At 41.2% G+C, this 24571-nt stretch overlaps 3 protein-coding genes across 3 annotated transcripts; all 3 read left to right on the top strand.

Moving 5' to 3' along the window:
- Nucleotides 275–2831, top strand: LOC109821978 (glutathione S-transferase U17-like). Its single transcript, XM_020388130.1, has 2 exons — nucleotides 275–810; nucleotides 2262–2831. The coding sequence occupies exons 1-2, from the start codon at nucleotides 490–492 to the stop codon at nucleotides 2628–2630; spliced, it is 690 nt and encodes a 229-aa protein (XP_020243719.1). The 5' UTR covers nucleotides 275–489; the 3' UTR covers nucleotides 2631–2831.
- On the top strand, nucleotides 15870–18304 carry LOC109821977 (glutathione S-transferase U17-like). Its single transcript, XM_020388129.1, has 2 exons — nucleotides 15870–16356; nucleotides 17733–18304. The coding sequence occupies exons 1-2, from the start codon at nucleotides 16036–16038 to the stop codon at nucleotides 18099–18101; spliced, it is 690 nt and encodes a 229-aa protein (XP_020243718.1). The 5' UTR covers nucleotides 15870–16035; the 3' UTR covers nucleotides 18102–18304.
- On the top strand, nucleotides 18593–19875 carry LOC109820961. Its single transcript, XM_020387158.1, has 4 exons — nucleotides 18593–18691; nucleotides 18781–18995; nucleotides 19206–19328; nucleotides 19530–19875. The coding sequence occupies exons 1-4, from the start codon at nucleotides 18593–18595 to the stop codon at nucleotides 19798–19800; spliced, it is 708 nt and encodes a 235-aa protein (XP_020242747.1). The 3' UTR covers nucleotides 19801–19875.

The raw sequence follows: 24571 nt of genomic DNA, 5'->3' as shown, positions 1-24571 counted from the left end.
GTAAAATATTAAAATAGAAGAGGGGTTTTTTTGATATTGTTGGAGCTCCTAACTAGGAGCTTGTTGGAGCTCCATAAAAGAATGAGTGCCTCCCAAGGCTTAATTTGTTAATTTTTTATTCTAAAATGCTTGAGAGCTCTTGAGAGCATGCTGACTAGGACTCCCAACTGAAAGCTTGCTGCACATGCTCTTAGCTAAAGCAGGGGAGTATTCACACACATGGCTCTGTAAACAATCAAAATGTTGACCCATTATTGTCTCGTTGGATCTCCCCGTTCAATTATTAGACTATCCCCATCGCCTGCGAAACTCTCAGCTTCTTCCACAAGTTCCACCCATCTACCGTGTCCACACCAATTACTAATAACATGCATTAATTTCCATCCACCTAATCCATCCGAAAAAACTAGTCCACAAAAAAAACTCAGCCCGACCTTCTCCTTTATAACGCCATCAATATCCTGCAACTCAACTTCAAGCTACCCGAAAATGGCTGAGGAGGAGGTGAAGATACTGGGAGCATGGCCGAGCCCATTTGTGATGAGGCCGAGGATAGCGCTGAACCTCAAGGGAGTGAAGTACGAGTTTCTGGAGGAAGTTTTGGGGGCGAAGAGCGAGTTGCTGATGAAGTCGAACCCTGTGTATAAAAAGATACCTGTGATGATTCACAACGGGAAGCCTGTTAATGAGTCGATGATCATTGTTGAGTACATTGATGAGGCTTGGGCTGATGGAAAGCCTGCAATTTTGCCGGCTGATCCGTATGATCGCGCTGTCGCACGCTTCTGGGCTGTGTATATTGATGATAAGGTGTGTACATCGATTTAATCTACTGTGAGGATTTTCTTTGAAAATTTTGATGGATTGATTTAATCATGTAGTTCGATCTTTTAAAAAAAAAAAAATTGGGGGTATTATCTTATGGAACTTAGCCTTACCTTCTGCACAAAAGCTACCAATAGCATGAAATTTTTTTGGACACAAGACCTTTCGACCAAATGGATTTTTACCCTTTTTTTTGCTGTAATTGCCAAAAGGGGAAAAAAATTGTGCTGAAGAACTTTTACCTAGGCTAGTTGGTTAGGCTTTTACTATTCTATTGTTCTCTGAGGATATCATAAGAAATTATGTAAAATAAATCTAGCATCATGCTTTCCTTATCTTTAAAAGGAATATTTACATATGAAAAGTGCAGTGCGAACACTGTTGATTCGTGAACTGAGATCTTTAAAAGGAATTCTTACGATCTAATCTCTTGTTGTGCACCTTGTGCACCGAAGGTGCTGCCGAAATTTCCGCTGCGCACAACATGGAAATCATCAATAGGAGTCCCTCCATCATTAGCATAGGTCATTTGTATAAACTTCGTGTTGGGGTTTTGACGAGGCACATTAAAAGATGAATTAGGCTGATACTTGGTCTCCATTGACTCAAAAGGATTAATTCTTATTGGGTTATTAGTCCGCCTTGGGCTGTAATTCATGTAACAGAATATTGAATCAACCAGAGCATCCAACAAAGCCCCAATCGAACCATGAGCTCTAATAGCAATTTGTTAGTGTTTTGGCAAAGGCTCACTAGGAGATGAATTTGGCTAATTTGGTTGGACCCAATTGACTCAAATGGACTAATTCTTATTGGTTAATAAGTCTAAGCATATTTAATCATGAACAAGTGCATCCAACAAAACCGCATCGAACCATGAGCTCTAATAGCAGTTTGTTAGGGTTTTGGCAAGGCTCATTAGGAGATTAGATTATGCTAATTTGATCGGACCCAATTGACTCAAACGGACTAACCCTTATTGGGTCTAAGCATATTTAACTAGCTGTCAATCTTACTCTTTATCCGATGTGGGACTAAATCCCACTAAAAGCCTTTTTCCAAACCGAACTCTAAACTATAGAAGAGATGCGAGACGACTTCTTTGCACCTCCAATAAATCTTATTGATGTGTCAGTGACGTCACTAACATGCCAACAAAAAAGTTAGTGAAATTATAAGGTTGCGTGTCACTTAAATGACACGTCTAGGAATAGGGACCTCCATTGAAGACTTAGCATAAAACCCAAATGATATTTGAGCAATACATGAGGGACCTCCACCGAGAAAATTAATACACAAATCAAGTTGGATTAATATTTTAATTCACGTACACTTAATATAAAGCTTTCATATCCTTAATCCTTCATCACAACTTAGTTTGCTCCAAAAATATTTGATTTTTTTAAATCGCCTCTTATTTTCACATTTCCCACTAGATTTTCCCTTGCATGAAAGCAACACTGATGGCGCAAACAGATGAAGCCAAGACAGAAGCAGGCTCCCAAGCCAGCACATCCCTCCAACTCCTTGAAGAGGCCTTCAAAACCTGCAGCAAAGGCCAGGGTTTCTTCGGTGGCGAAACCATCGGGTCCCTTGACATCGCCCTGGGATGCTACTTGGGCTGGATCAGAGCCACTGAGAAGATGACAGGCGTCGACTTATTGACTGTAGAGAAGACGCCACTGTTGGCTGCATGGGCCGAGCGGTTCTGTGCTGATGAGGCGGTGAAGGAGGTGATGCCGGAGACTGACAGGCTTGTGGAGGTTGCTAAGATGCTTCAGGCTAAGTGGAAGGCTTCCGCTTAGTAAAGAGATTGTTTGTGTTTAGTTTGTTGTGGTATTTGAATAAACCGACTCGTTGCTAATGGGCGAGTTCTAAGTTTGAATGTTGTTTTTGAAGTAGAAAGCTATTTGATGGGATTTGAATCTCAAATGCTTAGATGTTATCTTAAACGTCAAAGGTTAGTGACGTTGCTTTTATGAGGATTTGGGTGATTTAATTTGTTAGTGGAGTTTACCTTTGAATTTACCTTTTTATTAAAGACGTGAAAATATGGAAAACAAACATACTAAAAAAAACCTCTTTATTAAGAATAATCAGGATTGGAGAGGAAAAAGAGGCTGAGAAGAAACGAGTTCGGGAGATTTCATATTAGTAAAATTTGGGAGTCAGAAGAAGTTATTAATCAATTTTGGTTGCGCCCAAGTCAGAGTTTTAGTCACATTTGGTAGGTCAAGGTTCCTTTACGAGGAAGCAACCAAGCCTGGAGATTGGAGAGGTTGCATATGATACCGCAATGGTCAGTGAACATTACCCCAGCGCAACAAGACTCACAGATGATCTGAGATTTTCTCGCGACTACCTGTCAGATCTCTCCATCGCTTCGCCTGTGCTTGTAAATCTTGGCACGCCATCATCACGATCAACGATTACTATCGCAAGAAGCTACCAACGACCATGTCCGGCCTCTTCTACACCTCAGGCTACGTCAATTACTGTCCTTAGGACCAATTACTCTCCTTAGGACAGGGTATACTACGCAGATTATGTTAGCACACAGGTCAATGAGAAAGCGCCCGCTACTGGCGTAGATATCAGCACTGTCCTTAGTTGCTTACCACAACACTCTAAATTAAATTTCCTAAGCTCGTGCAATGGTTTGATCCTGTGTGAAAGTTTGGGGACATACTCAAAACCTGATGACTGCCTTTATGTATGTAACCCTGCCACAAAGAGATATGACAAGATACCCGCACCTACTTGTTCCTGGCAACTACTATTAGCCTTTGATCCCCGTATCGCTCCTCATTACAAGGTCATGACGATTTCTTTATCTAATTGGAAAATTGATTATATGGAGGTTTTATCGTCTGAGACACGCTGAGTGGGTGAAGTACAAGGATTTTAAGGGATTTGATCATCCAGTTTTCGTGTGCTACTCTTCAGTTTTCGTGTGCTACTCTTTCTTCAGTCTTCATTCATGGAAATATCTACTTACTGGTGAAAAAAACCTTCGTAACTGGGACGCACCACTGCTTTATAGTGGCAGCATTGGATATCGAGAAGAAAGCTTTCCAAGAAATCAAGGTACCAGGTTCTGAGAACCTCAAAGAATGTTTCCGACAATGCTTTGAACAATTTGAAGATAACTTGCGCTGTGCACTGGAAAATAGATATGAAATAATTGTTTGGGATTTGATGGATTATGATACAAACCAATGGAGCTTTAAAGTTAAGGGTCCGCAAGCAAATCATGTGCAAATTTGTCCTGGTTGTCTCCTAATATATATTATAGATGCAAGATCGCGTCCGCAAGCAAATCATGTGCAAATTTGTCCTGGTTGTCTCCTAATATATATTATAGATGCAAGATCGCGGCACTTCAATCAGATTCAAATGTTATTTTTATAATCAACGACGAGAAGCTCTTTTCTTACAACTTTATAACTTCTAATATCATGGAACTGTGCACCTTGAAAGGAAATGATCCGGATGGTTTCGTGACCTACTCGCCTTGTTACTCTGGATTCCTTGATTTATAGTCATCGAGCATTCGAAGGAAATAGACAGAGGTATACAAGATACTTGCAATATGGGTTTTAGGCTTAAGTGAAATGGCTTGTCTGTTGACATTCAGAAGTCCTGGCTGTTTCCAAGAGGGGACACATGATACGGGTGTATCTTCTCTTCGGAACTTAGCGATCCTCATGGGAGCTTGAGGATAGATGATTCTCATACTAGCATGAGAATAGGGGGTGTCAAACAGAATAAGGGAACACAGGAGGAAGCGTGGAACAAGACGACGAGCAGAAGAATCGAAGTACCCAGTTTTCAGCCTGTGAGTCGACTCATGACTGTTATGAGTCGACTCATCAGGTTGAGTCGACTCATGACTGTCATGAGTCGACTCATCGCTGGTTATTGAGATTTCTCCAGTTTCTGTCGAGTCGACTCATCTCAGTCATGAGTCGACTCATCGAGGGTTTCCTGGTTCGTTTGGGATTCTGTTCACACGAATTCCTGTTGGTTTTGGGTCTGGTTATTTACCAAATTGCCATCCACGTTTGTACACCTATATAAGGGATTATTTTAGGGTTTCAAAACATCTTTTAGGTCAGAGAGTTTAATCAAGAGAGATTAGATTCTAGATTGAGATTTGGAGAGCTTGTTCTTCAATTCTAGAGTGAGATTGTGAGAGATTGTAAATTGCATACTCATAATCTAGAGAAGGTATTTTCCTTCACCCAAAACCTGAGTTATTCTTGTGTTCTTATTGTTTTCTCCTCTACCCACCTTTGATAATTCCGCGATCAAAGGTGCTCGCACGGCAACTCGTATCAAGTTGGTATCAGAGCAATCAGATCCTACGAATGGGGCATCCTGTGCATGGTCCTGACTCGTTCGCAATACAAGGAGCTTGGCGAGATCCTTACTTCCTTGGAAGGAGCCCAAGAGTTAAGGAAGGAGAATATGTTTGAAACAGATAACTCAACAAGACTTGATGCCATGGAGAAGCAGATCGAGACGATTGGTTCGACGCTCAGTCAGCTCGTGGGTCTCATTAACAAAGGGGACAAAAGAGAGGAATCTTCTTCGAAGGGTAAGAAGAAAATCATCGAGTCCGATGAAGAGAGCGAGAAGTCTGATTCGGACGGGGGAACCGAGGTTGTTAGGGCTGCTGGACATCAAGGGGGTAAAAATAATTACCAAAATTTAAAGATAGATTTCAAGGTGGAGATTCCTGTCTATGATGGGAGTGTCAATGTAGAGAAGCTCGATGATTGGATTGAGCGTATGGAGATGTACTTCACCCTCTACGGATATTCTTCCAAGGAGAAGATTGTGTTCACGACATTGAAGCTTTCAGGACACACGTTGACGTGGTAGAAATCCTATTGCAAACAGGAGAAGAAGGCAGCGTCGTGGAACAAATTCAAGGAGCTACTCAGGAAACAGTTCTATCCGGTGGGGTTCCTTGAGGAGCGTTGGTTCAAGTGGTACGGCTTGCGCCAAAGATTCAATCAGACCGTTCAAGAGTACACGACGGAGTTCCAGCAGCAGGCGATGGTTCTAAACATCGCAACGGACGAGTACTCCATCTTCATGAAGTACATGGCGGGACTGAATGATTACATCCGTAAGGAGATGAAGCTGTTCACGGTCGAGACGATTGCAGAAGCGAGCGTGAAGGCAATTGCCATTGAGGGAAAACAGAAGAAGGGCAGCGAAACAAAGGGTGACTCCAAACAATCGGGAAACAAGTCGAGTAGCTCTCAACATAAGGAAGAGAAGAAGAAGGGTGATTCAGGGAAGGCAGGATTGACATGCAATCACTGCAAGCAGACAGGGCACGTGGCTGATCGTTGCTGGGATAAGTACCCTCATCTAAAGCCAAAAGGGTTGAAGAAGAAGGAGGAGAAAAAGGCGTATGTGATAGCACAGGGTCCGAAAGAGGTTCCCGGGATGACAGAGCCCAACAACAGCCTCAACCTTATGGCAGGGAAACAGGCCACAAAAGAAGACAACGACCCGAGAGAGCAACTCTTTGTTCTGAAGTTGCAGGTCAAGACTAGCTTGGTGGATGCCATTGTAGACACAGGGAGTCAGAAGAACCTGATACCTGAAGCGTTGGTACAAAAGCTGGGATTGAAGACGGTGAGGCATCTGAAGCCCTATCCATTAGGGTGGATTCAGAAGGAAGCGGGATTGAGTATGGTGAACCAGTGTACGTTCTGATTTGCACTCCATGAGTCGTATATTGATGAGGTCACATGCGACGTGGTTCCGTTGGATGTTTACCAGGTTATTTTGGGCAATCCTTACTTGTGGGATAGACACACGGTATATGATCGGTGGGCCCAAAAGTATACGTTTACCAAAGATGGCGCGCAATTTATTTTCGTTCGACATCTCTTCCGCAAGAGACAAGTTTGGTGACGGTGACTCAGGCTAAGAGGTTGGTAAATGCGGGCAGGAGGTTCGTGTTATTGTTCATTCAGCCTTATGAAGAACAGCTGAGTAGGACATGCTTGTCCACATTGAGCAAGCTTCAGGAGGGAGATCTTGACAGTTTGAAGACCAAGTATGCGGACTTGTTTTCGGAAATCACGGGACTACCACCACGGCGAGGTGTAGAGCACGAGATTATGTTGACTGGCGAGAGTTCCTTGCCAAACATAGGCCTATACCGCACATCGATACAGGAGTCCGAAGAGATCAAGAAGCAAGTTCAGGAGCTCTTGGAGACGGGAGTGATAGTGCCAAGTTTGATGCAGTCTTGGTTGTTTCTTAGCTATGTCCTTCTTCTGCATCTTTTGTGCTTTTTGCACAAGAATTCGCGTGCGCGCAAGCGCGCAGCGCTTTTGAATTCGCTCCTCCAGAGTTGAACGAATCTTTTTTTATTTGGATCCATTCATTTGCTATTGGTTTGGAGGGGAGGACATCTGTCCGCTGTTGGGGTGCTTGGCGTTGCCTAATTTTCAGATCCGCCTCGTAACGGATCCCGTCAATTGACTCCAAGGCTCTAGCGAGTTGGCGCGTACAGCGTTGGCGCTGCCTTTGCCGAGCTATCTTCGATAAAATGGGCGCGCCTTCTGTACTCAACTCCTTGATTGAGGAGGAGTTCAGATCTGCAGATCCGGACTCATTGGAGACCGGAAGGGCGTTGTAAGGTTCAGCTAGCGCAACAACGGGGGCGTTGATCTTCCTTCGCTTGCGAGAGGCGGAGGATCTGGAGGAGGAAGACGATAGATATTCCTCGAACTTCAGTTGGTCGAACTCGTATTCGACCACTTCTTCAACCGGGATGCAGATCCGAGGTTGCGACACGACAGCTCCGGAAGCGAAGCTGTTGTCTCCCACTGTGGTCGCCAGTTTGTTTGCGTCGAAAATTTTTGTATTCATTGCGGTATTCATTACAACTTTAGTCGTTACAACAAAATCAAAAAGATTGTCTTTTTATAAGACTTTTACACAATGAAAACAAAAGTTTACAACTCTCGTCAAAACAAACGCAGAGATCATTTATCGGTCTTCTGCTTGCGTGTGATCTTTGCCTGTGCCGGGGTTTATCCGTGGACCGCCTTAGATCTGGATCCGGTTGATGGAAAATTCGGCAGAGTTTCGTCTTCGCCGAGGAAGTATTTGATTTGAAGCGCTGAGATCGACCAAGCGAAATCAGTAGCTCTTCTCGAGATTAAGACCAAGCCTAATCTCAAGGGACGGGAACGGGCGTCGGATCTCTCGAACTCTCCTTCTTTATGCCGAAGAACTCGCCAAGATCTGTCAACCCTCGCTGAAATTTGTGCTCCTTTGACTCCACAATCCGGCAGCACCTCCTCGTCTTGATAATCAATCGCCTCCCTGAAAGGAGGCCCTAAGCTTGTATTTATAAGCTTCGGAAGCGGTTATTTGGATGAGAACAAGTGATTTGGCTCTATCTTCAGTTGACAACAGCCTAACCACGTTTGGTGATGATATCTAGGTAGTTGGGAACCTCTGGAACTGAAAAGATCTCGAGAAAACCGTTAAAACCGTCGAAATACACATCAGGAGGTCAAAACAGCGCGGCAGACTGGTCTGACCCGCGCGGGCGCGGGGCGGACTTGGCCGACCCGCGCCGCTGCGGGTGCGGGTCGGCTTTGTCCGACCCGCGCCGCCGCGGGTCGGCTTTGTCCGACCCGCGCCGCCGCGGGTCGGACTTGGCCGACCCGCGCGGGCGCGGGTCGACGCGGTCCGACCCGCGCAGACGCGGTGTTTCGAATCTTTGCTGAGTTCTGGTGTTTTCTGGTCTTTCCGGGACTTGTATTTTCTACCGTTTTGCGTAATTGATCGTCATGTTGACTTGTACGCTTCGTTGCGGAATTGACCGTCGAACGCGTGTTGATTGACACACACGTGTTGATTGACGCACGCGTGTTGATTGATACGTGCGGTCCACTTGGCGTTTTCCATTGTGGTGGTTCGTTGTCGTGTCATCAACAGTTTGCCGATTCGCTTCATGCGCTTGTCGGCGTTAGATAATCCTCTTTGATTCGGATAACGACGTTCGTCGTCTTCTCTCTGTCTCAAGCTGTGTGCGAGCACCCATAGGCATTTTTAGACGCCTACAAGCAGGACCTGGGAGGAGCATCTTGTTCATGTGGAGAAAGTATTTAGAGTGTTGCAGGATGGACAGCTGAAGCTCAACGGGAAGAAGTGCGAGTTTGGGAAGGACGAGTTGGTGTATCTCGGCTTTATTGTGGGGAAGGGCCAGAGGAGGATAGATCCGGGTAAGGTGGCGGTGATCACAAAGTGGCCGACGCCGAAGACAGTGACTGAAGTGAGAAGCTTCATGGGGGATTGCCAGTATTTGCGCAAGTTCATTCGACATTTTTCGACTTATGCGGCACCGTTACATAGCCTCACAAAGGCTAAGGTTCAGTTCGAGTGGGGAAGGACGTATGAGGAGGCTTTTCAGTTGCTAAAGAGGAAGATCTCGGATGCACCAGTATTGGCGTTGCCGAATTTGCAGCGGACTTTCGAGGTGGAGACCGACGCATCTAGTTATGCGATGGGCGCGGTGTTGATTCAGGATGGGAAGCTGGTGGAATATCATTCTGAGTTGTTTTCGGGTGCTATTGCGAATTACCCGACCTATGACAAGGAGTTCTATGCATTGTATCAAGCAATCAAACATTGGAGGGTGTACTTGTTAGGGAAGGAGGTGGTTGTGCACTCAGACCACAAGCCATTGGAGTTCTTACATGCCCAGACGAAGCTACAGCAGGCACGACACATGAAGTGGATGTCGTATTTGATGGCTTTCAACATCATTATTAGGTACAAGAAGGGGGCGACAAACAAGTTGGCCGATATGTTATCTCGTCCGCCGGTAAGAGCTTTATTGGTGGCGACGCGTATTCAGCCCTTGGTTCCTTTGGAGTATGTACAGCTGTATGCATCCAGTAGAGACTTCGGTAGTGTGTTTGAGCAGGTGAAGGCTGGTCAAAAGGGGGAGTATGCACTTGGAGAAGATGGCTTGTTGTATCGTGGAACATCACTATGTATTCCGGAGGATGGTGATAGGTTGCAATGGATTCGGGAAGCACATACCTCGCGTGTGCAAGGGCATTTTGGAATTCAGAAGACGCTTCTCAATCTACGGCGACATGTGTTTTGGCCACGGATGCTTGATGATGTGACCAAGTATGTTGGAGGGTGTAAGTTATGCTGTATTTCGAAGCCTTCTAATAGAAAAAGGGGATTGTACCTACCACTACCGGTTCCTTCTAGGCCGTGGGAGAGCATATCTATGGACTTTCTAGGAGGATTGCCGACTACCAAGCGTGGGCATGACTATTTGTACGTTGTGGTGGACCGGTTCAGTAAGATGGTGTTTTTGATTCCTTGTAAGAAGACCGTGACGGGAGCGGGTGCAGCACAATTGTTCTTCGAGCATTTGTGGAAGCATTTTGGGTTGCCAAGTTCGATCATTTCGGATCGGGACAGCCGGTTTCTCGGGCATTTTTTGGATTCTTTGTGGAGTTTGATGGACACTAGATTAAAGAAGAGCACGGCTTTTCATCCACAAACAGACGGGCAAACGGAGGTAGTCAACCGGACTATGGTGCATATGTTGCGGGGGTATAATTCCAGGCATCCCAAGACTTGGGATGAGAGCTTACCATATTTGCAGTTTGCTTTTAATCGGGCGATTCATGGATCTTCGGGAAAGTCACCGTTTGAGACTTGTTATGGATTCTTACCACCGAGTCCGTTTGATCTCGTGTTTTCAAGTGAATCTACGATGGACGGCAAGGAGGGGAATGAAAGACAACGGGCTCAGCGATTTCTGGAGAAGATTGCACAGATTCATGCCACGGTTGAAGCACAATTGAAGAAGTCACAAGCAAAATACAAGGCGAAGCATGATCAACATCGGGTTCCTTGTAACTTTGGCGTGGGCGATATGGTGTGGCTGAAATTGAGTAAGGAGAGGCTAAAAGGAGAAGGCAAGAAGTTGAAGCCTATTCGTTATGGTCCGTTTCGGATTCTCGATCAGATTGGCGACAACGCTTTTAGGCTGGATTTGCCGCCTTACTTAGGCATGTATTCGGTGATCAATGCTGAGTACTTAAAGTTGTTTGAGCTTCCATTACTGGATGATGAAGGTGATGATAAGGTGATCTTACCGCATGTTGATGACTTATGGTTTGATAGAGAGGAGCCGCTGAAGGAAGACTGCATTTTGGAGCGAAAGACGACCACGACAAGAAGAGGAATGAAGGAGTCGTTTCTTATCGGACGTCAAGGTCAAGTTCCTAGCAAGGCTAAGTGGTTCAATAAGGAAGGAGGGGCTCGCGAGTTTCCTCAGCTGAAGTTCTAACTTGAACGGGACTTCAAGTTCTTAAAGAGGGGACACATGATACGGGTGTATCTTCTCTTCGGAACTTAGCGATCCTCATGGGAGCTTGAGGATAGATGATTCTCATACTAGCATGAGAATAGGGGGTGTCAAACAGTATAAGGGAACACAGGAGGAAGCGTGGAACAAGACGACGAGCAGAAGAATCGAAGTACCCAGTTTTCAGCCTGTGAGTCGACTCATGACTGTTATGAGTCGACTCATCAGGTTGAGTCGACTCATGACTGTCATGAGTCGACTCATCGCTGGTTATTGAGATTTCTCCAGTTTCTGTCGAGTCGACTCATCTCAGTCACGAGTCGACTCATCGAGGGTTTCCTGGTTCGTTTGGGATTCTGTTCACACGAATTCCTGTTGGTTTTGGGTCTGGTTATTTACCAAATTGCCATCCACGTTTGTACACCTATATAAGGGATTGTTTTAGGGTTTCTAAACAATCAGAGAGTTAAATCAAGAGAGATTAACTTGTAATTGAGATTTGGAGAGCTTGTTCTTCAATTCTAGAGTGAGATTGTGAGAGATTGTAAATTACATACTCATAATCTAGAGGAGGTATTTTCCTTCGCCCAAAATCTGAGTTATTCTTGTATTCTTATTATTTCTCCTCAACCCACCTTTGATAATTCCGCGATTAAAGGTGCTCGCACGGCAACTCGTATCATCTTATGAAATGGTTCTTTCTTGCAATATTTTTCTGCTGTCATCTATAATATCAAACTTAAATTAGCATAATCCTAAGTGGTTAGACCTGGCTCGTTCCAATCATAAAGTACATGGGCCTTCTAATCATACTTGTTTTTCAACCATATGCAAGTTCACCGCTTTATACTTTGTTTCTACGAGTTCCGTATGTACACGTACAACAAAAAGGAACTCGTTTTGATCGTAAAATACAGCAACCAGTTTTCTCGTATAAGAAGCCGCTCTACACCATTAATTTTGTGGAAGATAAATAGAAAAATGATATTGAGTAAAATGTAACTGCAGAGACAAGCTGAGGTGGAAAAACTGAAAATCATGAGCAAAGAGTTCATATTGGTGATGACAAGAAGCCGAACTCAAACAAATTCCAAAAGAAGAACCGGTAAAAAATGTGCAACCTTCTTTCATTTGGCCTTGAGCTACTCTTCCAAATTCCAACGCTTCCGGCAGAATCACGTCTGTTACCAAATCCTCAATGTCAGAAGGCATAAGGAAGTCAAAAATAGATTTTCATCATGGCAACTCAGGGGCTGAGTACTGCTATTTGCGTGTTAAAAGTAGATTTTAACTAATAAATACATATGGTGCGCTGAATTAATTGAGTTCCTGTGTTAAATTGCTTGGAAGCAATCAACCATGGATTACAATGAGCCGTGATTCATTTTACCGTCTTGGGTTGAAGAATGCAGACGTTAGCTGGTGAAGAGCGAGCTCAACATACTGGCGTAGCATGCTTTGTTACTCTTGTTTGTCCTCTACATATATTATAGGCTGTATTTTCTATTTCTTTAGTGAGATCAAATGTACCTACGTTTACATTACATTTTATCTCTTCCTATCTGGAAATTTTGTCAATTGCTTTCTAATGAAATGCTGGGGGGTTTATGCGTCACAGTTTCTTTCTCATTGAGAAAGAAAGAAAGAAAGAAAATAACAACCTGCGATTGATTTCGCATTCCCTCTAAAGTCTGGAAAACAACACACTGTATATGTTTCACGCAATCTTGAACTGTCAACCTCCATCCTCTTCATGTTTTGAGAAATGACGTAATGTGAAAGAATTCCCTGTCGAGGGAAACGGGATCGGGCCTGCCAAAACCACAGACGTTATGAGCTCTCCTCTCAAGAAAGACTGGAAAATTTTACCTCCATGAATCCGTGAAACCAACAATCACCTCACAGATAGAAGAATTCAAAGGCAGGAGAGGAAACACATCTTCCATGATTAAGTAGACTTCTTGTTGATTAGTGAGAGTGCAATTTGAATGTTGTTTTTGAAGTATAAAAGTACGTATTTGATGGGACTTGAATCCCCAACATGTTGAAATTATTTAGTTAGAATTTGGGAGTTAAAGAAGTCATTAACTCTTTGAAGAAGGCAAATCGTTCCACCCAATTTAGAGTTTGAATCAAGTTGTTAATCAAGGTTAGAGACGAGGAATTCAACACTAGGTTGGGTCATCCAGATATGTACAGAAAAGCTTATTTAGGAATAAAATTGTAATAGGTATAAACAAATATCAATCACACAAAAGTACTAAATTTTTTGAGAAGACAGTACACATAGATATAACGTGGTGAGATGGGTGTAGCAGGATCAAACCGTTGCCTCTCAAAAGTGCGGTTTCGTTAGGGACAAGCGTGCGTCACCCAAACCTGGTTTAGTCCCTCAAAAGTGCTAGATTCGTCTTTAATTATCAAATCTGATTAGTTCATGAAGCGAGTCAGGTTTGACAGGGGTTCTTCATGATGAATATTACGGCATATTGCTAAATGTATATTTTCAGACCAATCTTCCAACCTTTCAGGTTTGTTCATTTGCCCTCAGTGTAGCTTTCAGAATTGGAACACATGTAACTTAGTCGTTTCCAATGTTGATTATCTCCCTCCCTCCCTCCCTCACTCCCTCTCCCTTCTCTTCGATATTTCTATCATTTAAAACGTAAAATCGAAATCCTAAATATTAAAGGTACAATTAAAAATCTAAACTTTTTTAATGCTCAAATCATTTACAATGAAAACAAGAGGGAATTTTTCTGTATTCTCATTGGTTATGAAAGAGGGGGTAATGCCCCCACTTGGTAGAATATCCATGAAAGAGAAATTCTAATAAGAAAATAAAACATATAATAAAGGAAGTTCCTAAATAGTAGGATATTATATGTCGCTAATGCATTGAATCTAGACACTTCAATGAAAGCAAGCAATCTTATGGTAAGTAGGGTCGAGATTAACCAAATTCAGTTTGCTCCTGAAATGGTTCAATAATTTGTCCCTCATGGTATCCAGGTCTTATTCATCATAAATGTGAGATTGAAACGAACCCGAGCACATCAACGGCAGACAATAAAGTTTTAGAGTTGAGGATAACATTATAACACCAAGAAAATAAGACTCGCAAGTCAAGTCAAGATAACGAAACTTCACGAGCAACAAAGAGTAGAAGAGGCTCTGTGAAGCAATGCCTAGAAAAGAATCTTTCCATGAAAATAAGAATTTGAATCAGTAGACAGATCCTTAACGTGAGTTTTCTGTTTCTGAAAAACATTTTAGATGGAAACAGGGTTCCCAGATGAAAACATCACGCACAATTGATATTACTTCCTTCAATTTTCATCTTCTTGTACATGGTATAAGACATTGTGATCTCTTTCCAGTGTAAAGGACCAGTTCTTATTCTTCACAGACAATAACTAATGTTCATCTGTGGTGAAATTTGTTTATCCTCTTGTACATAGTAATTTCATTACAACATGCTCTCAACAGTTCAAACATCACAAATGACCTACAGCATTCGAATTCGCAGTACTTCCTTCAGTTTTCATAATTGATCATTTCCAAGTAATTAAAAAAACGTAATGATATTAGCCCTCGTACCCATTTTGATGCTGAAAGAAAAATCCTTTTCCAAGTGTCTGAATGTTGAACAAAGGCTAAACTTGTTAAAATCTAACTTTTATTTACTGTCAGTTTCGGTTTTTTTTTGCAGAATTAATGGCACTTTAAAAGAGATCCCTGATGCCTGTTGGAGTTGCGGAAGCTAGATGGGTAATTAATTTTATTTTTTATAGGATTGAGAATGGAGGAAGTAGAAGGGAAATGAGAGGAGGCTACGAACTTGAAGTAACTTTGTATGAATTGCTTAAGGCTTGATTACAAAGTTTACATTCAAGGCCTATTAATAGGCTGATAGATAAGGAATTCTCTAGAATGCTTAGATTTTTCATAATACACATCAAGTTTCTAGAGAATTCTATATAATTCTATTTTCTACATACATTCATGCTTAATATATCCAGTTCCTAGATTATTCTAGACATTTCTAGTTTACATGCTTTTTACAAATATCCTAGAGTTTTCTAGAATTACAAATTATCTTCTAACAATACCTTGCTTAATACCCAACTTGAAGCCAAGATTAAACAAATCAACAAACTTAAACAATGGCTTTATAACATTGGAGATAATGACAGAATGTTATTGCTATCCACTGTTAAAACACTTGTTGTGTATTTAATTGGCTACGCACTTCTGGCATCATCAAGGGAGGAAAGGGGTCAATCAATGGTTTACCACAAAGAGCACAGTCTGAACCTTTAAGTTCTCTTCTAAAAGTGAGAACTGATGATTTAGTCAATGATTTGTTGTTTTCACATACAACTATGTTAAAAGTTGATACTCCATCATTTATGTATTAAACTAAGTCCATAAGAAACATAATGTGGAGATAACACATACCATTACAAACTAACTGGTTAAAAAGCGTAGGATATCAGTCATATCCCCCAACTATCCCCATCATTGTCTAAAGCAGGGGAGTATTCACACACATGGCTCTGTAAACAATCAAAATGTTGACCCATTATTGTCTCGTTGGATCTCCCCGTTCAATTATTAGACTATCCCCATCGCCTGCGAAACTCTCAGCTCCTTCCACAAGTTCCACCCATCTACCGTGTCCACACCAATTACTAATAACATGCATTAATTCCCATCCACCTAATCTATCCGAAAAAACTAGTCCACAAAAAAAAAAACTCAGCCCGACCTTCTCCTTTATAACGTCATCAATATCCTGCAACTCAACTTCAAGCTACCCGAAAATGGCTGAGGAGGAGGTGAAGATACTGGGAGCATGGCCGAGCCCATTTGTGATGAGGCCGAGGATAGCGCTGAACCTCAAGGGAGTGAAGTACGAGTTTCTGGAGGAAGTTTTGGGGGAGAAGAGCGAGTTGCTGCTGAAGTCGAACCCTGTGTATAAAAAGATACCTGTGATGATTCACAAGGGGAAGACTGTTAGTGAGTCTATGATCATTGTTGAGTACATTGATGAGGCTTGGGCTGATGGAAAGCCTGCAATTTTGCCGGCTGATCCGTATGATCGCGCTGTCGCACGCTTCTGGGCTGTGTATATTGATGATAAGGTGTGTACATCGATTTAATCTACTGTGAGGATTTTCTTTGAAAATTTTGATGGATTGATTTAATCATGTAGTTCTTTTTCAAAAAAAATTTTGGGCGTATTTTCTTATGGAACTTAGCCTTACCTTCTGCACAAAAGCTACCAATAGCATGAAATTTTTTTGGACAAAAGAACTTTCGACCAAATGGATTTCCCCCTTTTTTTTGCTGTTATTGCCAAAAAGGGAAAAAAAATGTGCTGAAGAACTTTTACCTAGGCTAGTTGGTTAGGCTTTTGCTATTCTATTGTTCTCTGAGGATATCATAAGAAATTATGTAAAATAAATCTAGCATCATGCTTTCCTTATCTTTAAAAGGAATATTTACATATGAAAAGTGCAGTGCGAACACTGTTGATTCGTGAACTGAGATCTTTTATGTTTGGAAATCATCAATAGGAGTCCCTCCGTCATTAGCATAGGTCATTTGTATAAACTTCGTGTTGGGGTTTTGACGAGGCACATTAAAAGATGAATTAGGCTGATACTTGGTCTCCATTGACTCAAAAGGATTAATTCTTATTGGGTTATTAGTCCGCCTTGGGCTGTAATTCATGTAACAGAATATTGAATCAACCAGAGCATCCAACAAAGCCCCAACTCGAACCATGAGCTCTAATAGCAATTTGTTAGTGTTTTGGCAAAGGCTCACTAGGAGATGAATTTGGCTAATTTGGTTGGACCCAATTGACTCAAATGGACTAATTCTTATTGGTTAATGAGTCTAAGCATATTTAATCATGAACAAGAGCATCCAACAAAACCGCATCGAACCATGAGCTCTAATAGCAGTTTGTTAGGATTTTGGCAAGGCTCATTAGGAGATTAGATTATGCTAATTTGATCGGACCCAATTGACTCAAACGGACTAACCCTTATTGGGTCTAAGCATATTTAACTAGCTGTCAATCTTACTCTTTATCCGATGTGGACTAAATCCCACTAAAAGCCTTTTTCCAAACCGAACTCTAAACTATAGAAATGGATGCGAGACAACTTCTTTGCACCTCCAATAAATCTTATTGTTGTGTTAGTGACGTCACTAACATGCCAACAAAAAAGTTAGTGAAATTATAAGGTTGCATGTCACTTAAATGACACGTCTAGGACTAGGGACCTCCATTGAAGACTTATTAGCATAAAACCCAAATGACATTTGAGCAATACATGAGGGACCTCCACGGAGAAAAATAATACACAAATCAGGCTGGATTAATATTTTAATTCACGTATACTTAATATAAAGCCTTCATATCCTTAATCCTTCATCACAACTTAGTTTGCTCCAAAAATATTTGATTTTTTTTTAAATCGCCTCTTATTTTCATATTTCCCACTAGATTTTCCCTTCCATGAAAGCAATACTGATGGCGCAAACAGATGAAGCCAAGACAGAAGCAGGCTCCCAAGCCAGCACATCCCTCCAACTCCTTGAAGAGGCCTTCAAAACCTGCAGCAAAGGCCAGGGTTTCTTCAGTGGTGAAACCATCGGCTCCCTTGACATCGCCCTGGGAAGCTGCTTGGGCTGGATCAGAGCCACTGAGAAGATGACAGGCGTCGACTTATTGACTGTAGAGAAGACGCCACTATTGGCTGCATGGGCCGAGCGGTTCTGTGCTGATGAGGCGGTGAAGGAGGTGATGCCGGAGACTGACAGGCTTGTGGAGGTTGCTAAGATGCTTCAGGCTAAGTGGAAGGCTTCCGCTTAGTAAAGAGATTGTTTGTGTTTAGTTTGTTGTGGTATTTGAATAAACCGACTCGTTGCTAATCGGGCGAGTTCTAAGTTTGAATGTTGTTTTTGAAGTAGAAAGCTATTTGATGGGATTTGAATCTCAAATGCTTAGATGTTATCTTAAACGTCAAAAGGTTAGTGACGTTGCTTTTATGAGGATTTGGGTGATTTAATTTGTTAGTGGAGTTTACCTTTGAATTTACCTTTTTATTAAAGACGAGAAAATATGGAAAACAAACATACTAAAAAACCCCTCTTTATTAAGAATAATCAGGATTGAAGAGGAAAAAGAGGCTGAGAAGGAACGAGTTCGGGAGATTTTATATTAGTAAAATTTGGGAGTCAGAAGTTATTAATCAATTTTGGTTGCGCCCGAGTCAGAGTTTTAGTCAATTTTGGTAGGTCAAGGTTCCTTTACGAGGAAGCAACCAAGCCCTGGAGATTGGAGAGGTTGCATATGATACCGCAATGGTCAGTGAACATTACCCCAGCGCAACAAGACTCACAGATGATCTGAGATTTTCTCGCGACTACCTGTCAGATCTCTCCATCGCTTCGCCTGTGCTTGTAAATCTTGGCACGCCATCATCACGATCGCCTCTTCTACACCTCAGGCTACGTCAATTACTCTCCTCAGGACCAATTACTCTCCTTAGGACAGGGTATACTACGCAGATTATGTTAGCACACAGGTCAATGAGAAAGCGCCCGCTACTGGCGTAGATATCAGCACTGTCCTTAGTTTCTTACCACAACACTCTAAATTAAATTTCCTAAGCTCGTGCAATGGTTTGATCCTGTGTGAAAGTTTGGGGACATACTCAAAACCTGATGACTGCCGTTATGTATGTAACCCTGCCACAAAGAGATAAGACAAGATACCCGCGCCTACTTGTTACTGGCCACTACTATTAGCCTTTGATCCCCGTATCACTCCTCATTACAAGGTCGTGACGATTTCTTTATCTAATTGGAAAATTGATTATATGGAGGTTCTGTCGTCTGAGACACGCTGAGTGGGTGTAGTACAAGGATTTTAAGGGATTTGATCATCCAGTTTTCGTGTGCTACTCTTCTTCAGTCTTCATTCATGGAAGTATCTACTTACTGGTGAAAAAAACCTTCGTAACTGGGACGCACCACTGCTTTATAGTGTCAGCATTGGATATCGAGAAGAAAGCTTTCCGAGAAATCAAGGTACCAGGTTCTGAGAAACTCAAAGAATGTTTCCGACAATGCTTTGAACAATTTGAAGATAACTTGCGCTGTGCACTGGAAAATAGATATGAAATAATTGTTTGGGATTTGATGCATTATGATACAAACCAATGGAGCTTTAAACTTAAGAGTCCGCAAGCAAATCATGTGCAAATTTGTCCTGGTTGTCTCCTAATATATATTATAGATGCAAGATCGCGTCCGCAAGCAAATCATGTGCAAATTTGTCCTGGTTGTCTCCTAATATATATTATAGATGCAAGATCGCGGCACTTCAATCAGATTCAAATGTTATTTTTATAATCAACGTCGAGAAGCTCTTTTCTTACAACTTTATAACTTCTAATACCATGGAACTGTGCACCTTGAAAGGAAATGATCCGGATGGTTTCGTGACCTACTCGCCTTGTTACTCTGGATTCCTTGATTTACAGTCATCGAGCATTGGAAGGAAATAGACAGAGGTATACAAGATACCTGCAATATGGGTTTTAGGCTTAAGTGAAATGGCTTGTCTGTTGACATTCAGAAGTCCTGGCTGTTTCTAAGTGTCATTTAGTAATAATTATGTACTAGTCTTCACCTTCTTATGAAATGGTTCTTTCTTGCAATATTTTTCTGCTGTCACCTATAATATCAAACTTAAATTAGCATAATCCTAAGTGGTTAGACCTGGCTCGTTCCAATCATAAAGTACATGGGCCTTCTAATCATACTTGTTTTTCAACCATATGCAAGTTCACCGCTTTATACTTTGTTTCTACGAGTTCCGTATGTACATGTACAACAAAAAGGAACTCGTTTTGATCGTAAAATACAGCAACCAGTTTTCTCGTATAAGAAGCCGCTCTACATCATTAATTTTGTGGAAGATAAATAGAAAAATGATATTGAGTAAAATGTAACTGCAGAGACAAGCTGAGGGGGAAAAACTGAAAATCATGAGCAAAGAGTTTATAATGGTGATGACAAGAAGCCGAACTCAAACAAATTCCAAAAGAACAACCGGTAAAAAATGTGCAACCTTCTTTCATTTGGCCTTGAGCTACTCTTCCAAATTCCAACGCTTCCGGCAGAATCACATCTGTTACCAAATCCTCAATGTCAGAAGGCATAAGGAACTCAAAAAATAGATTTTCATCATGGCAACTCAGGGGCTGAGTACGGCTATTTGCGTGTTAAAAGTAGATTTTAACTAATAAATACATATGGTACGCTGAATTAATTGAGTTCCCGTGTTAAATTGTTTGGAAGCAATCAACCAAGGATTACAATGAGCCGTGATTCATTTTACCGTCTTGGGTTGAAGAATGCAGACGTTAGCTGGTGACGAGCGAGCTCAACATACTGGCGTAGCATGCTTTGTGCGTTACTCTTGTTTGTCCTCTACATATATTGTAGGCTGTATTTTCTTTTTCTTTTGTGAGATCAAATGTACCTACGTTTACATTACATTTTATCTCTTCCTATCTGGAAATTTTGTCAATTGCTTTCTAATGAAATGCTGGGGGGTTTATGCGTCACAGTTTCTTTCTCATTGAGAAAGAAAGAAAGAAAGAAAATAACAACCTGCGATTGATTTCGCATTCCCTCTAAAGTCTGGAAAACAACACACTGTATATGTTTCACGCAATCTTGAACTGTCAACCTCCATCCTCTCCATGTTTTGAGAAATGACGTAATGTGAAAGAATTCCCTGTCGAGGGAAACGGGATCGGGCCTGCCAAAACCACAGACGTTATGAGCTCTCCTCTCAAGAAAGACTGGAAAATTTTACCTCCATGAATCCGTGAAACCAACAATCACCTCACAGATAGAAGAATTCAAAGGCAGGAGAGGAAACACATCTTCCATGATTAAGTAGACTTCTTGTTGATTAGTGAGAGTGCAATTTGAATGTTGTTTTTGAAGTATAAAAGTACGTATTTGATGGGACTTGAATCCCGAACATGTTGAAATTATTTAGTTAGAATTTGGAGTTAAAGAAGTCATTAACTCTTTGAAGAAGGCAAATCGTTCCACCCAATTTAGAGTTTGAATCAAGGTTAGAGACTAGGAATTCAACACTAGGTTGGGTCATCCAGATATGAACAGAAAAGCTTATTTAGGAATAAAATTGTAAAAGGTATAAACAAATATCAATCACACAAAAGTACTAAAATTTTTGAGAAGACAGTACACATAGATATAACGTGGTGAGATGGGTGTAGTAGGATCAAACCGTTGCCTCTCAAAAGTGCGATTTCGTTAGAGACAAGCGTGCGTCACCCAAACCTGGTTTAGTCCGTCAAAAGTGCTAGATTCGTCTTTGATTATCAAATCTGATTAGTTCATGAAGCGAGTCAGGTTTGACAGGGGTTCTTCATGATGAATATTACGGCATATTGCTAAATGTATATTTTCAGACCAATCTTCCAACCTTTCAGGTTTGTTCATTTGCCCTCAGTGTAGCTTTCAGAATTGGAACACATGTAACTTAGTTTCCAACCTTTCAGGTTTGTTCATTTGCCCTCAGTGTAGCTTTCAGAATTGGAACACATGTAACTTAGTTGTTTCCAATGTTGATTATCTCCCTCCCTCCCTCCCTCTCCCTTCTCTTCGATATTTCTATCATTTAAAACGAACAAGCACATTCCTTTTATTTCCCCTCTCTTGTCATCAATAACTCTATATTGCAATTCATAATCATAATCATAATCCTAAATCTAATATAAATTTAAAATCGAAATCCTAAATATTAAAGGTACAATTAAAAATCTAAACTTTTTTAATGCTCAAATCATTTACAATGAAAACAAGAGGGAATTTTTCTGTATTCTCATTGGTTATGAAAGAGGGGGTAATGCCCCCACTTGGTAGAATATCCATGAAAGAGAAATTCTAATAAGAAAATAAAACATATAATAAAGGAAGTTCCTAAATAGTAGGATATTATATGTCGCTAATGCATTGAATCTAGACACTTCAATGAAAGCAAGCAATCTTATGGTAAGTAGGGTCGAGATTAACCAAATTCAGTTTGCTCCTGAAATGGTTCAATAATTTGTCCCTCATGGTATCCAGGTCTTATTCATCATAAATGTGAGATTGAAACGAACCCGAGCACATCAACGGCAGACAATAAAGTTTTAGAGTTGAGGATAACATTATAACACCAAGAAAATAAGACTCGCAAGTCAAGTCAAGATAACGAAACTTCACGAGCAACAAAGAGTAGAAGAGGCTCTGTGAAGCAATGCCTAGAAAAGAATCTTTCCATGAAAATAAGAATTTGAATCAGTAGACAGATCCTTAACGTGAGTTTTCTGTTTCTGAAAAACATTTTAGATGGAAACAGGGTTCCCAGATGAAAACATCACGCACAATTGATATTACTTCCTTCAATTTTCATCTTCTTGTACATGGTATAAGACATTGTGATCTCTTTCCAGTGTAAAGGACCAGTTCTTATTCTTCACAGACAATAACTAATGTTCATCTGTGGTGAAATTTGTTTATCCTCTTGTACATAGTAATTTCATTACAACATGCTCTCAACAGTTCAAACATCACAAATGACCTACAGCATTCGAATTCGCAGTACTTCCTTCAGTTTTCATAATTGATCATTTCCAAGTAATTAAAAAAACGTAATGATATTAGCCCTCGTACCCATTTTGATGCTGAAAGAAAAATCCTTTTCCAAGTGTCTGAATGTTGAACAAAGGCTAAACTTGTTAAAATCTAACTTTTATTTACTGTCTCGGTTTTTTTTTTTTTGCAGAATTAATGGCACTTTAAAAGAGATCCCTGATGCCTGTTGGAGTTGCGGAAGCTAGATGGGTAATTAATTTTATTTTTTATAGGATTGAGAATGGAGGAAGTAGAAGGGAAATGAGAGGAGGCTACGAACTTGAAGTAACTTCGTATGAATTGCTTAAGGCTTGATTACAAAGTTTACATTCAAGGCCTATTAATAGGTTGATAGATAAGGAATTCTCTAGAATGCTTAGATTTTTCATAATACACATCAAGTTTCTAGAGAATTCTATATAATTCTATTTTCTACATACATTCATGCTTAATATATCCAGTTCCTAGATTATTCTAGACATTTCTAGTTTACATGCTTTTTACAAATATCCTAGAGTTTTCTAGAATTACAAATTATCTTCTAACAATACCTTGCTTAATACCCAACTTGAAGCCAAGATTAAACAAATCAACAAACTTTAACAATGGCTTTATAACATTGGAGATAATGACAGAATGTTATTGTTATCCACTGTTAAAACACTTGTTGTGTACTGAGCATTTAATTGGCTACGCACTTCTGGCATCATCAAGGGAGGAAAGGGGTCAATCAATGGTTTACCACAAAGAGCACAGTCTGAACCTTTAAGTTCTCTTCTAAAAGTGAGAACTGATGATTTAGTCAATGATTTGTTGTTTTCACATACAACTATGTTAAAAGTTGATACTCCATCATTTATGTATTAAACTAAGTCCATAAGAAACATAATGTGGAGATAACACATACCGTTACAAACTAACTGGTTAAAAAGCGTAGGAAATCAGTCATATCCCCCAACTATCGAGCAAGAAGCTCATCTTCGTATGACTCTGTTGATTCCTTTCAGCTTCAATCCTGGGCACCATCTTCCTCGAACAAGCATATTCGGTCCACGAGGCAATAGGTTTCGGTACATCCAATCAGGAAAATCTTGAGAGTGCTCCCCATCGAACAGTTCCCAGCAAGCCGAACATTGCTTCTCAGCATGAAACAATAGTCCCAAGTTTTGAAATGGAAGTTGTGCTAACAAAATAAACAATTAGTTTAACTGAAAATAAATGAGTTATGAAAAATCAGGCCTGAACGGGGAAGGTCCAGCCGTGATACACCTGCTGGCCCTAGAAGATAGAGGACCGCGCCCTGTCAGCCCGGCGTAGTTGACTCCCCCATAGCGGTAAAAGCCCCCCCAAACGGCCGGCCTCCTCTACCGGGCGCGAGTAGTCAGAGCTTCTGCTCAGCATGAAGATGATTGCCCAAATAATCCCAAATATGTACGCGAAAATTCTTTGAGTACTAAGAGTAGCAGAAGAGAAGAGGGAGCTATGAAATGTCTTTGTGAAATTTCTGTGTGTTTTCACGAATGACTCTGCTCCTTAATAATAGCCTCATGAGCCAGTAACCGATGCTGAATCTCCTCGTCCGTTGGGCGTAAATCACGCTGTCGTTCATAATAATGT

This window comes from Asparagus officinalis, chromosome 8 (genome assembly GCF_001876935.1).
Source record: "Asparagus officinalis chromosome 8, Aspof.V1, whole genome shotgun sequence".
Lineage (NCBI taxonomy): Eukaryota > Viridiplantae > Streptophyta > Magnoliopsida > Asparagales > Asparagaceae > Asparagus > Asparagus officinalis.
This window is presented reverse-complemented; position numbering and strand designations above follow the sequence as displayed.

Bases quoted from the DNA above. Each gene is read 5' to 3' on its own strand.
- LOC109821978 (XM_020388130.1), top strand. From the start codon at position 490: ATGGCTGAGGAGGAGGTGAAGATACTGGGAGCATGGCCGAGCCCATTT. The intron at 811-2,261 runs GTGTGTACATCG...ATTTCCCACTAG, and splicing joins CTGTGTATATTGATGATAAG to ATTTTCCCTTGCATGAAAGC.
- LOC109821977 (XM_020388129.1), top strand. From the start codon at position 16,036: ATGGCTGAGGAGGAGGTGAAGATACTGGGAGCATGGCCGAGCCCATTT. The intron at 16,357-17,732 runs GTGTGTACATCG...ATTTCCCACTAG, and splicing joins CTGTGTATATTGATGATAAG to ATTTTCCCTTCCATGAAAGC.
- LOC109820961 (XM_020387158.1), top strand. From the start codon at position 18,593: ATGGTCAGTGAACATTACCCCAGCGCAACAAGACTCACAGATGATCTG. The intron at 18,692-18,780 runs GTAAATCTTGGC...TACTCTCCTTAG, and splicing joins CCATCGCTTCGCCTGTGCTT to GACAGGGTATACTACGCAGA. The intron at 19,329-19,529 runs GTTCTGAGAAAC...TATATATTATAG, and splicing joins CCGAGAAATCAAGGTACCAG to ATGCAAGATCGCGTCCGCAA.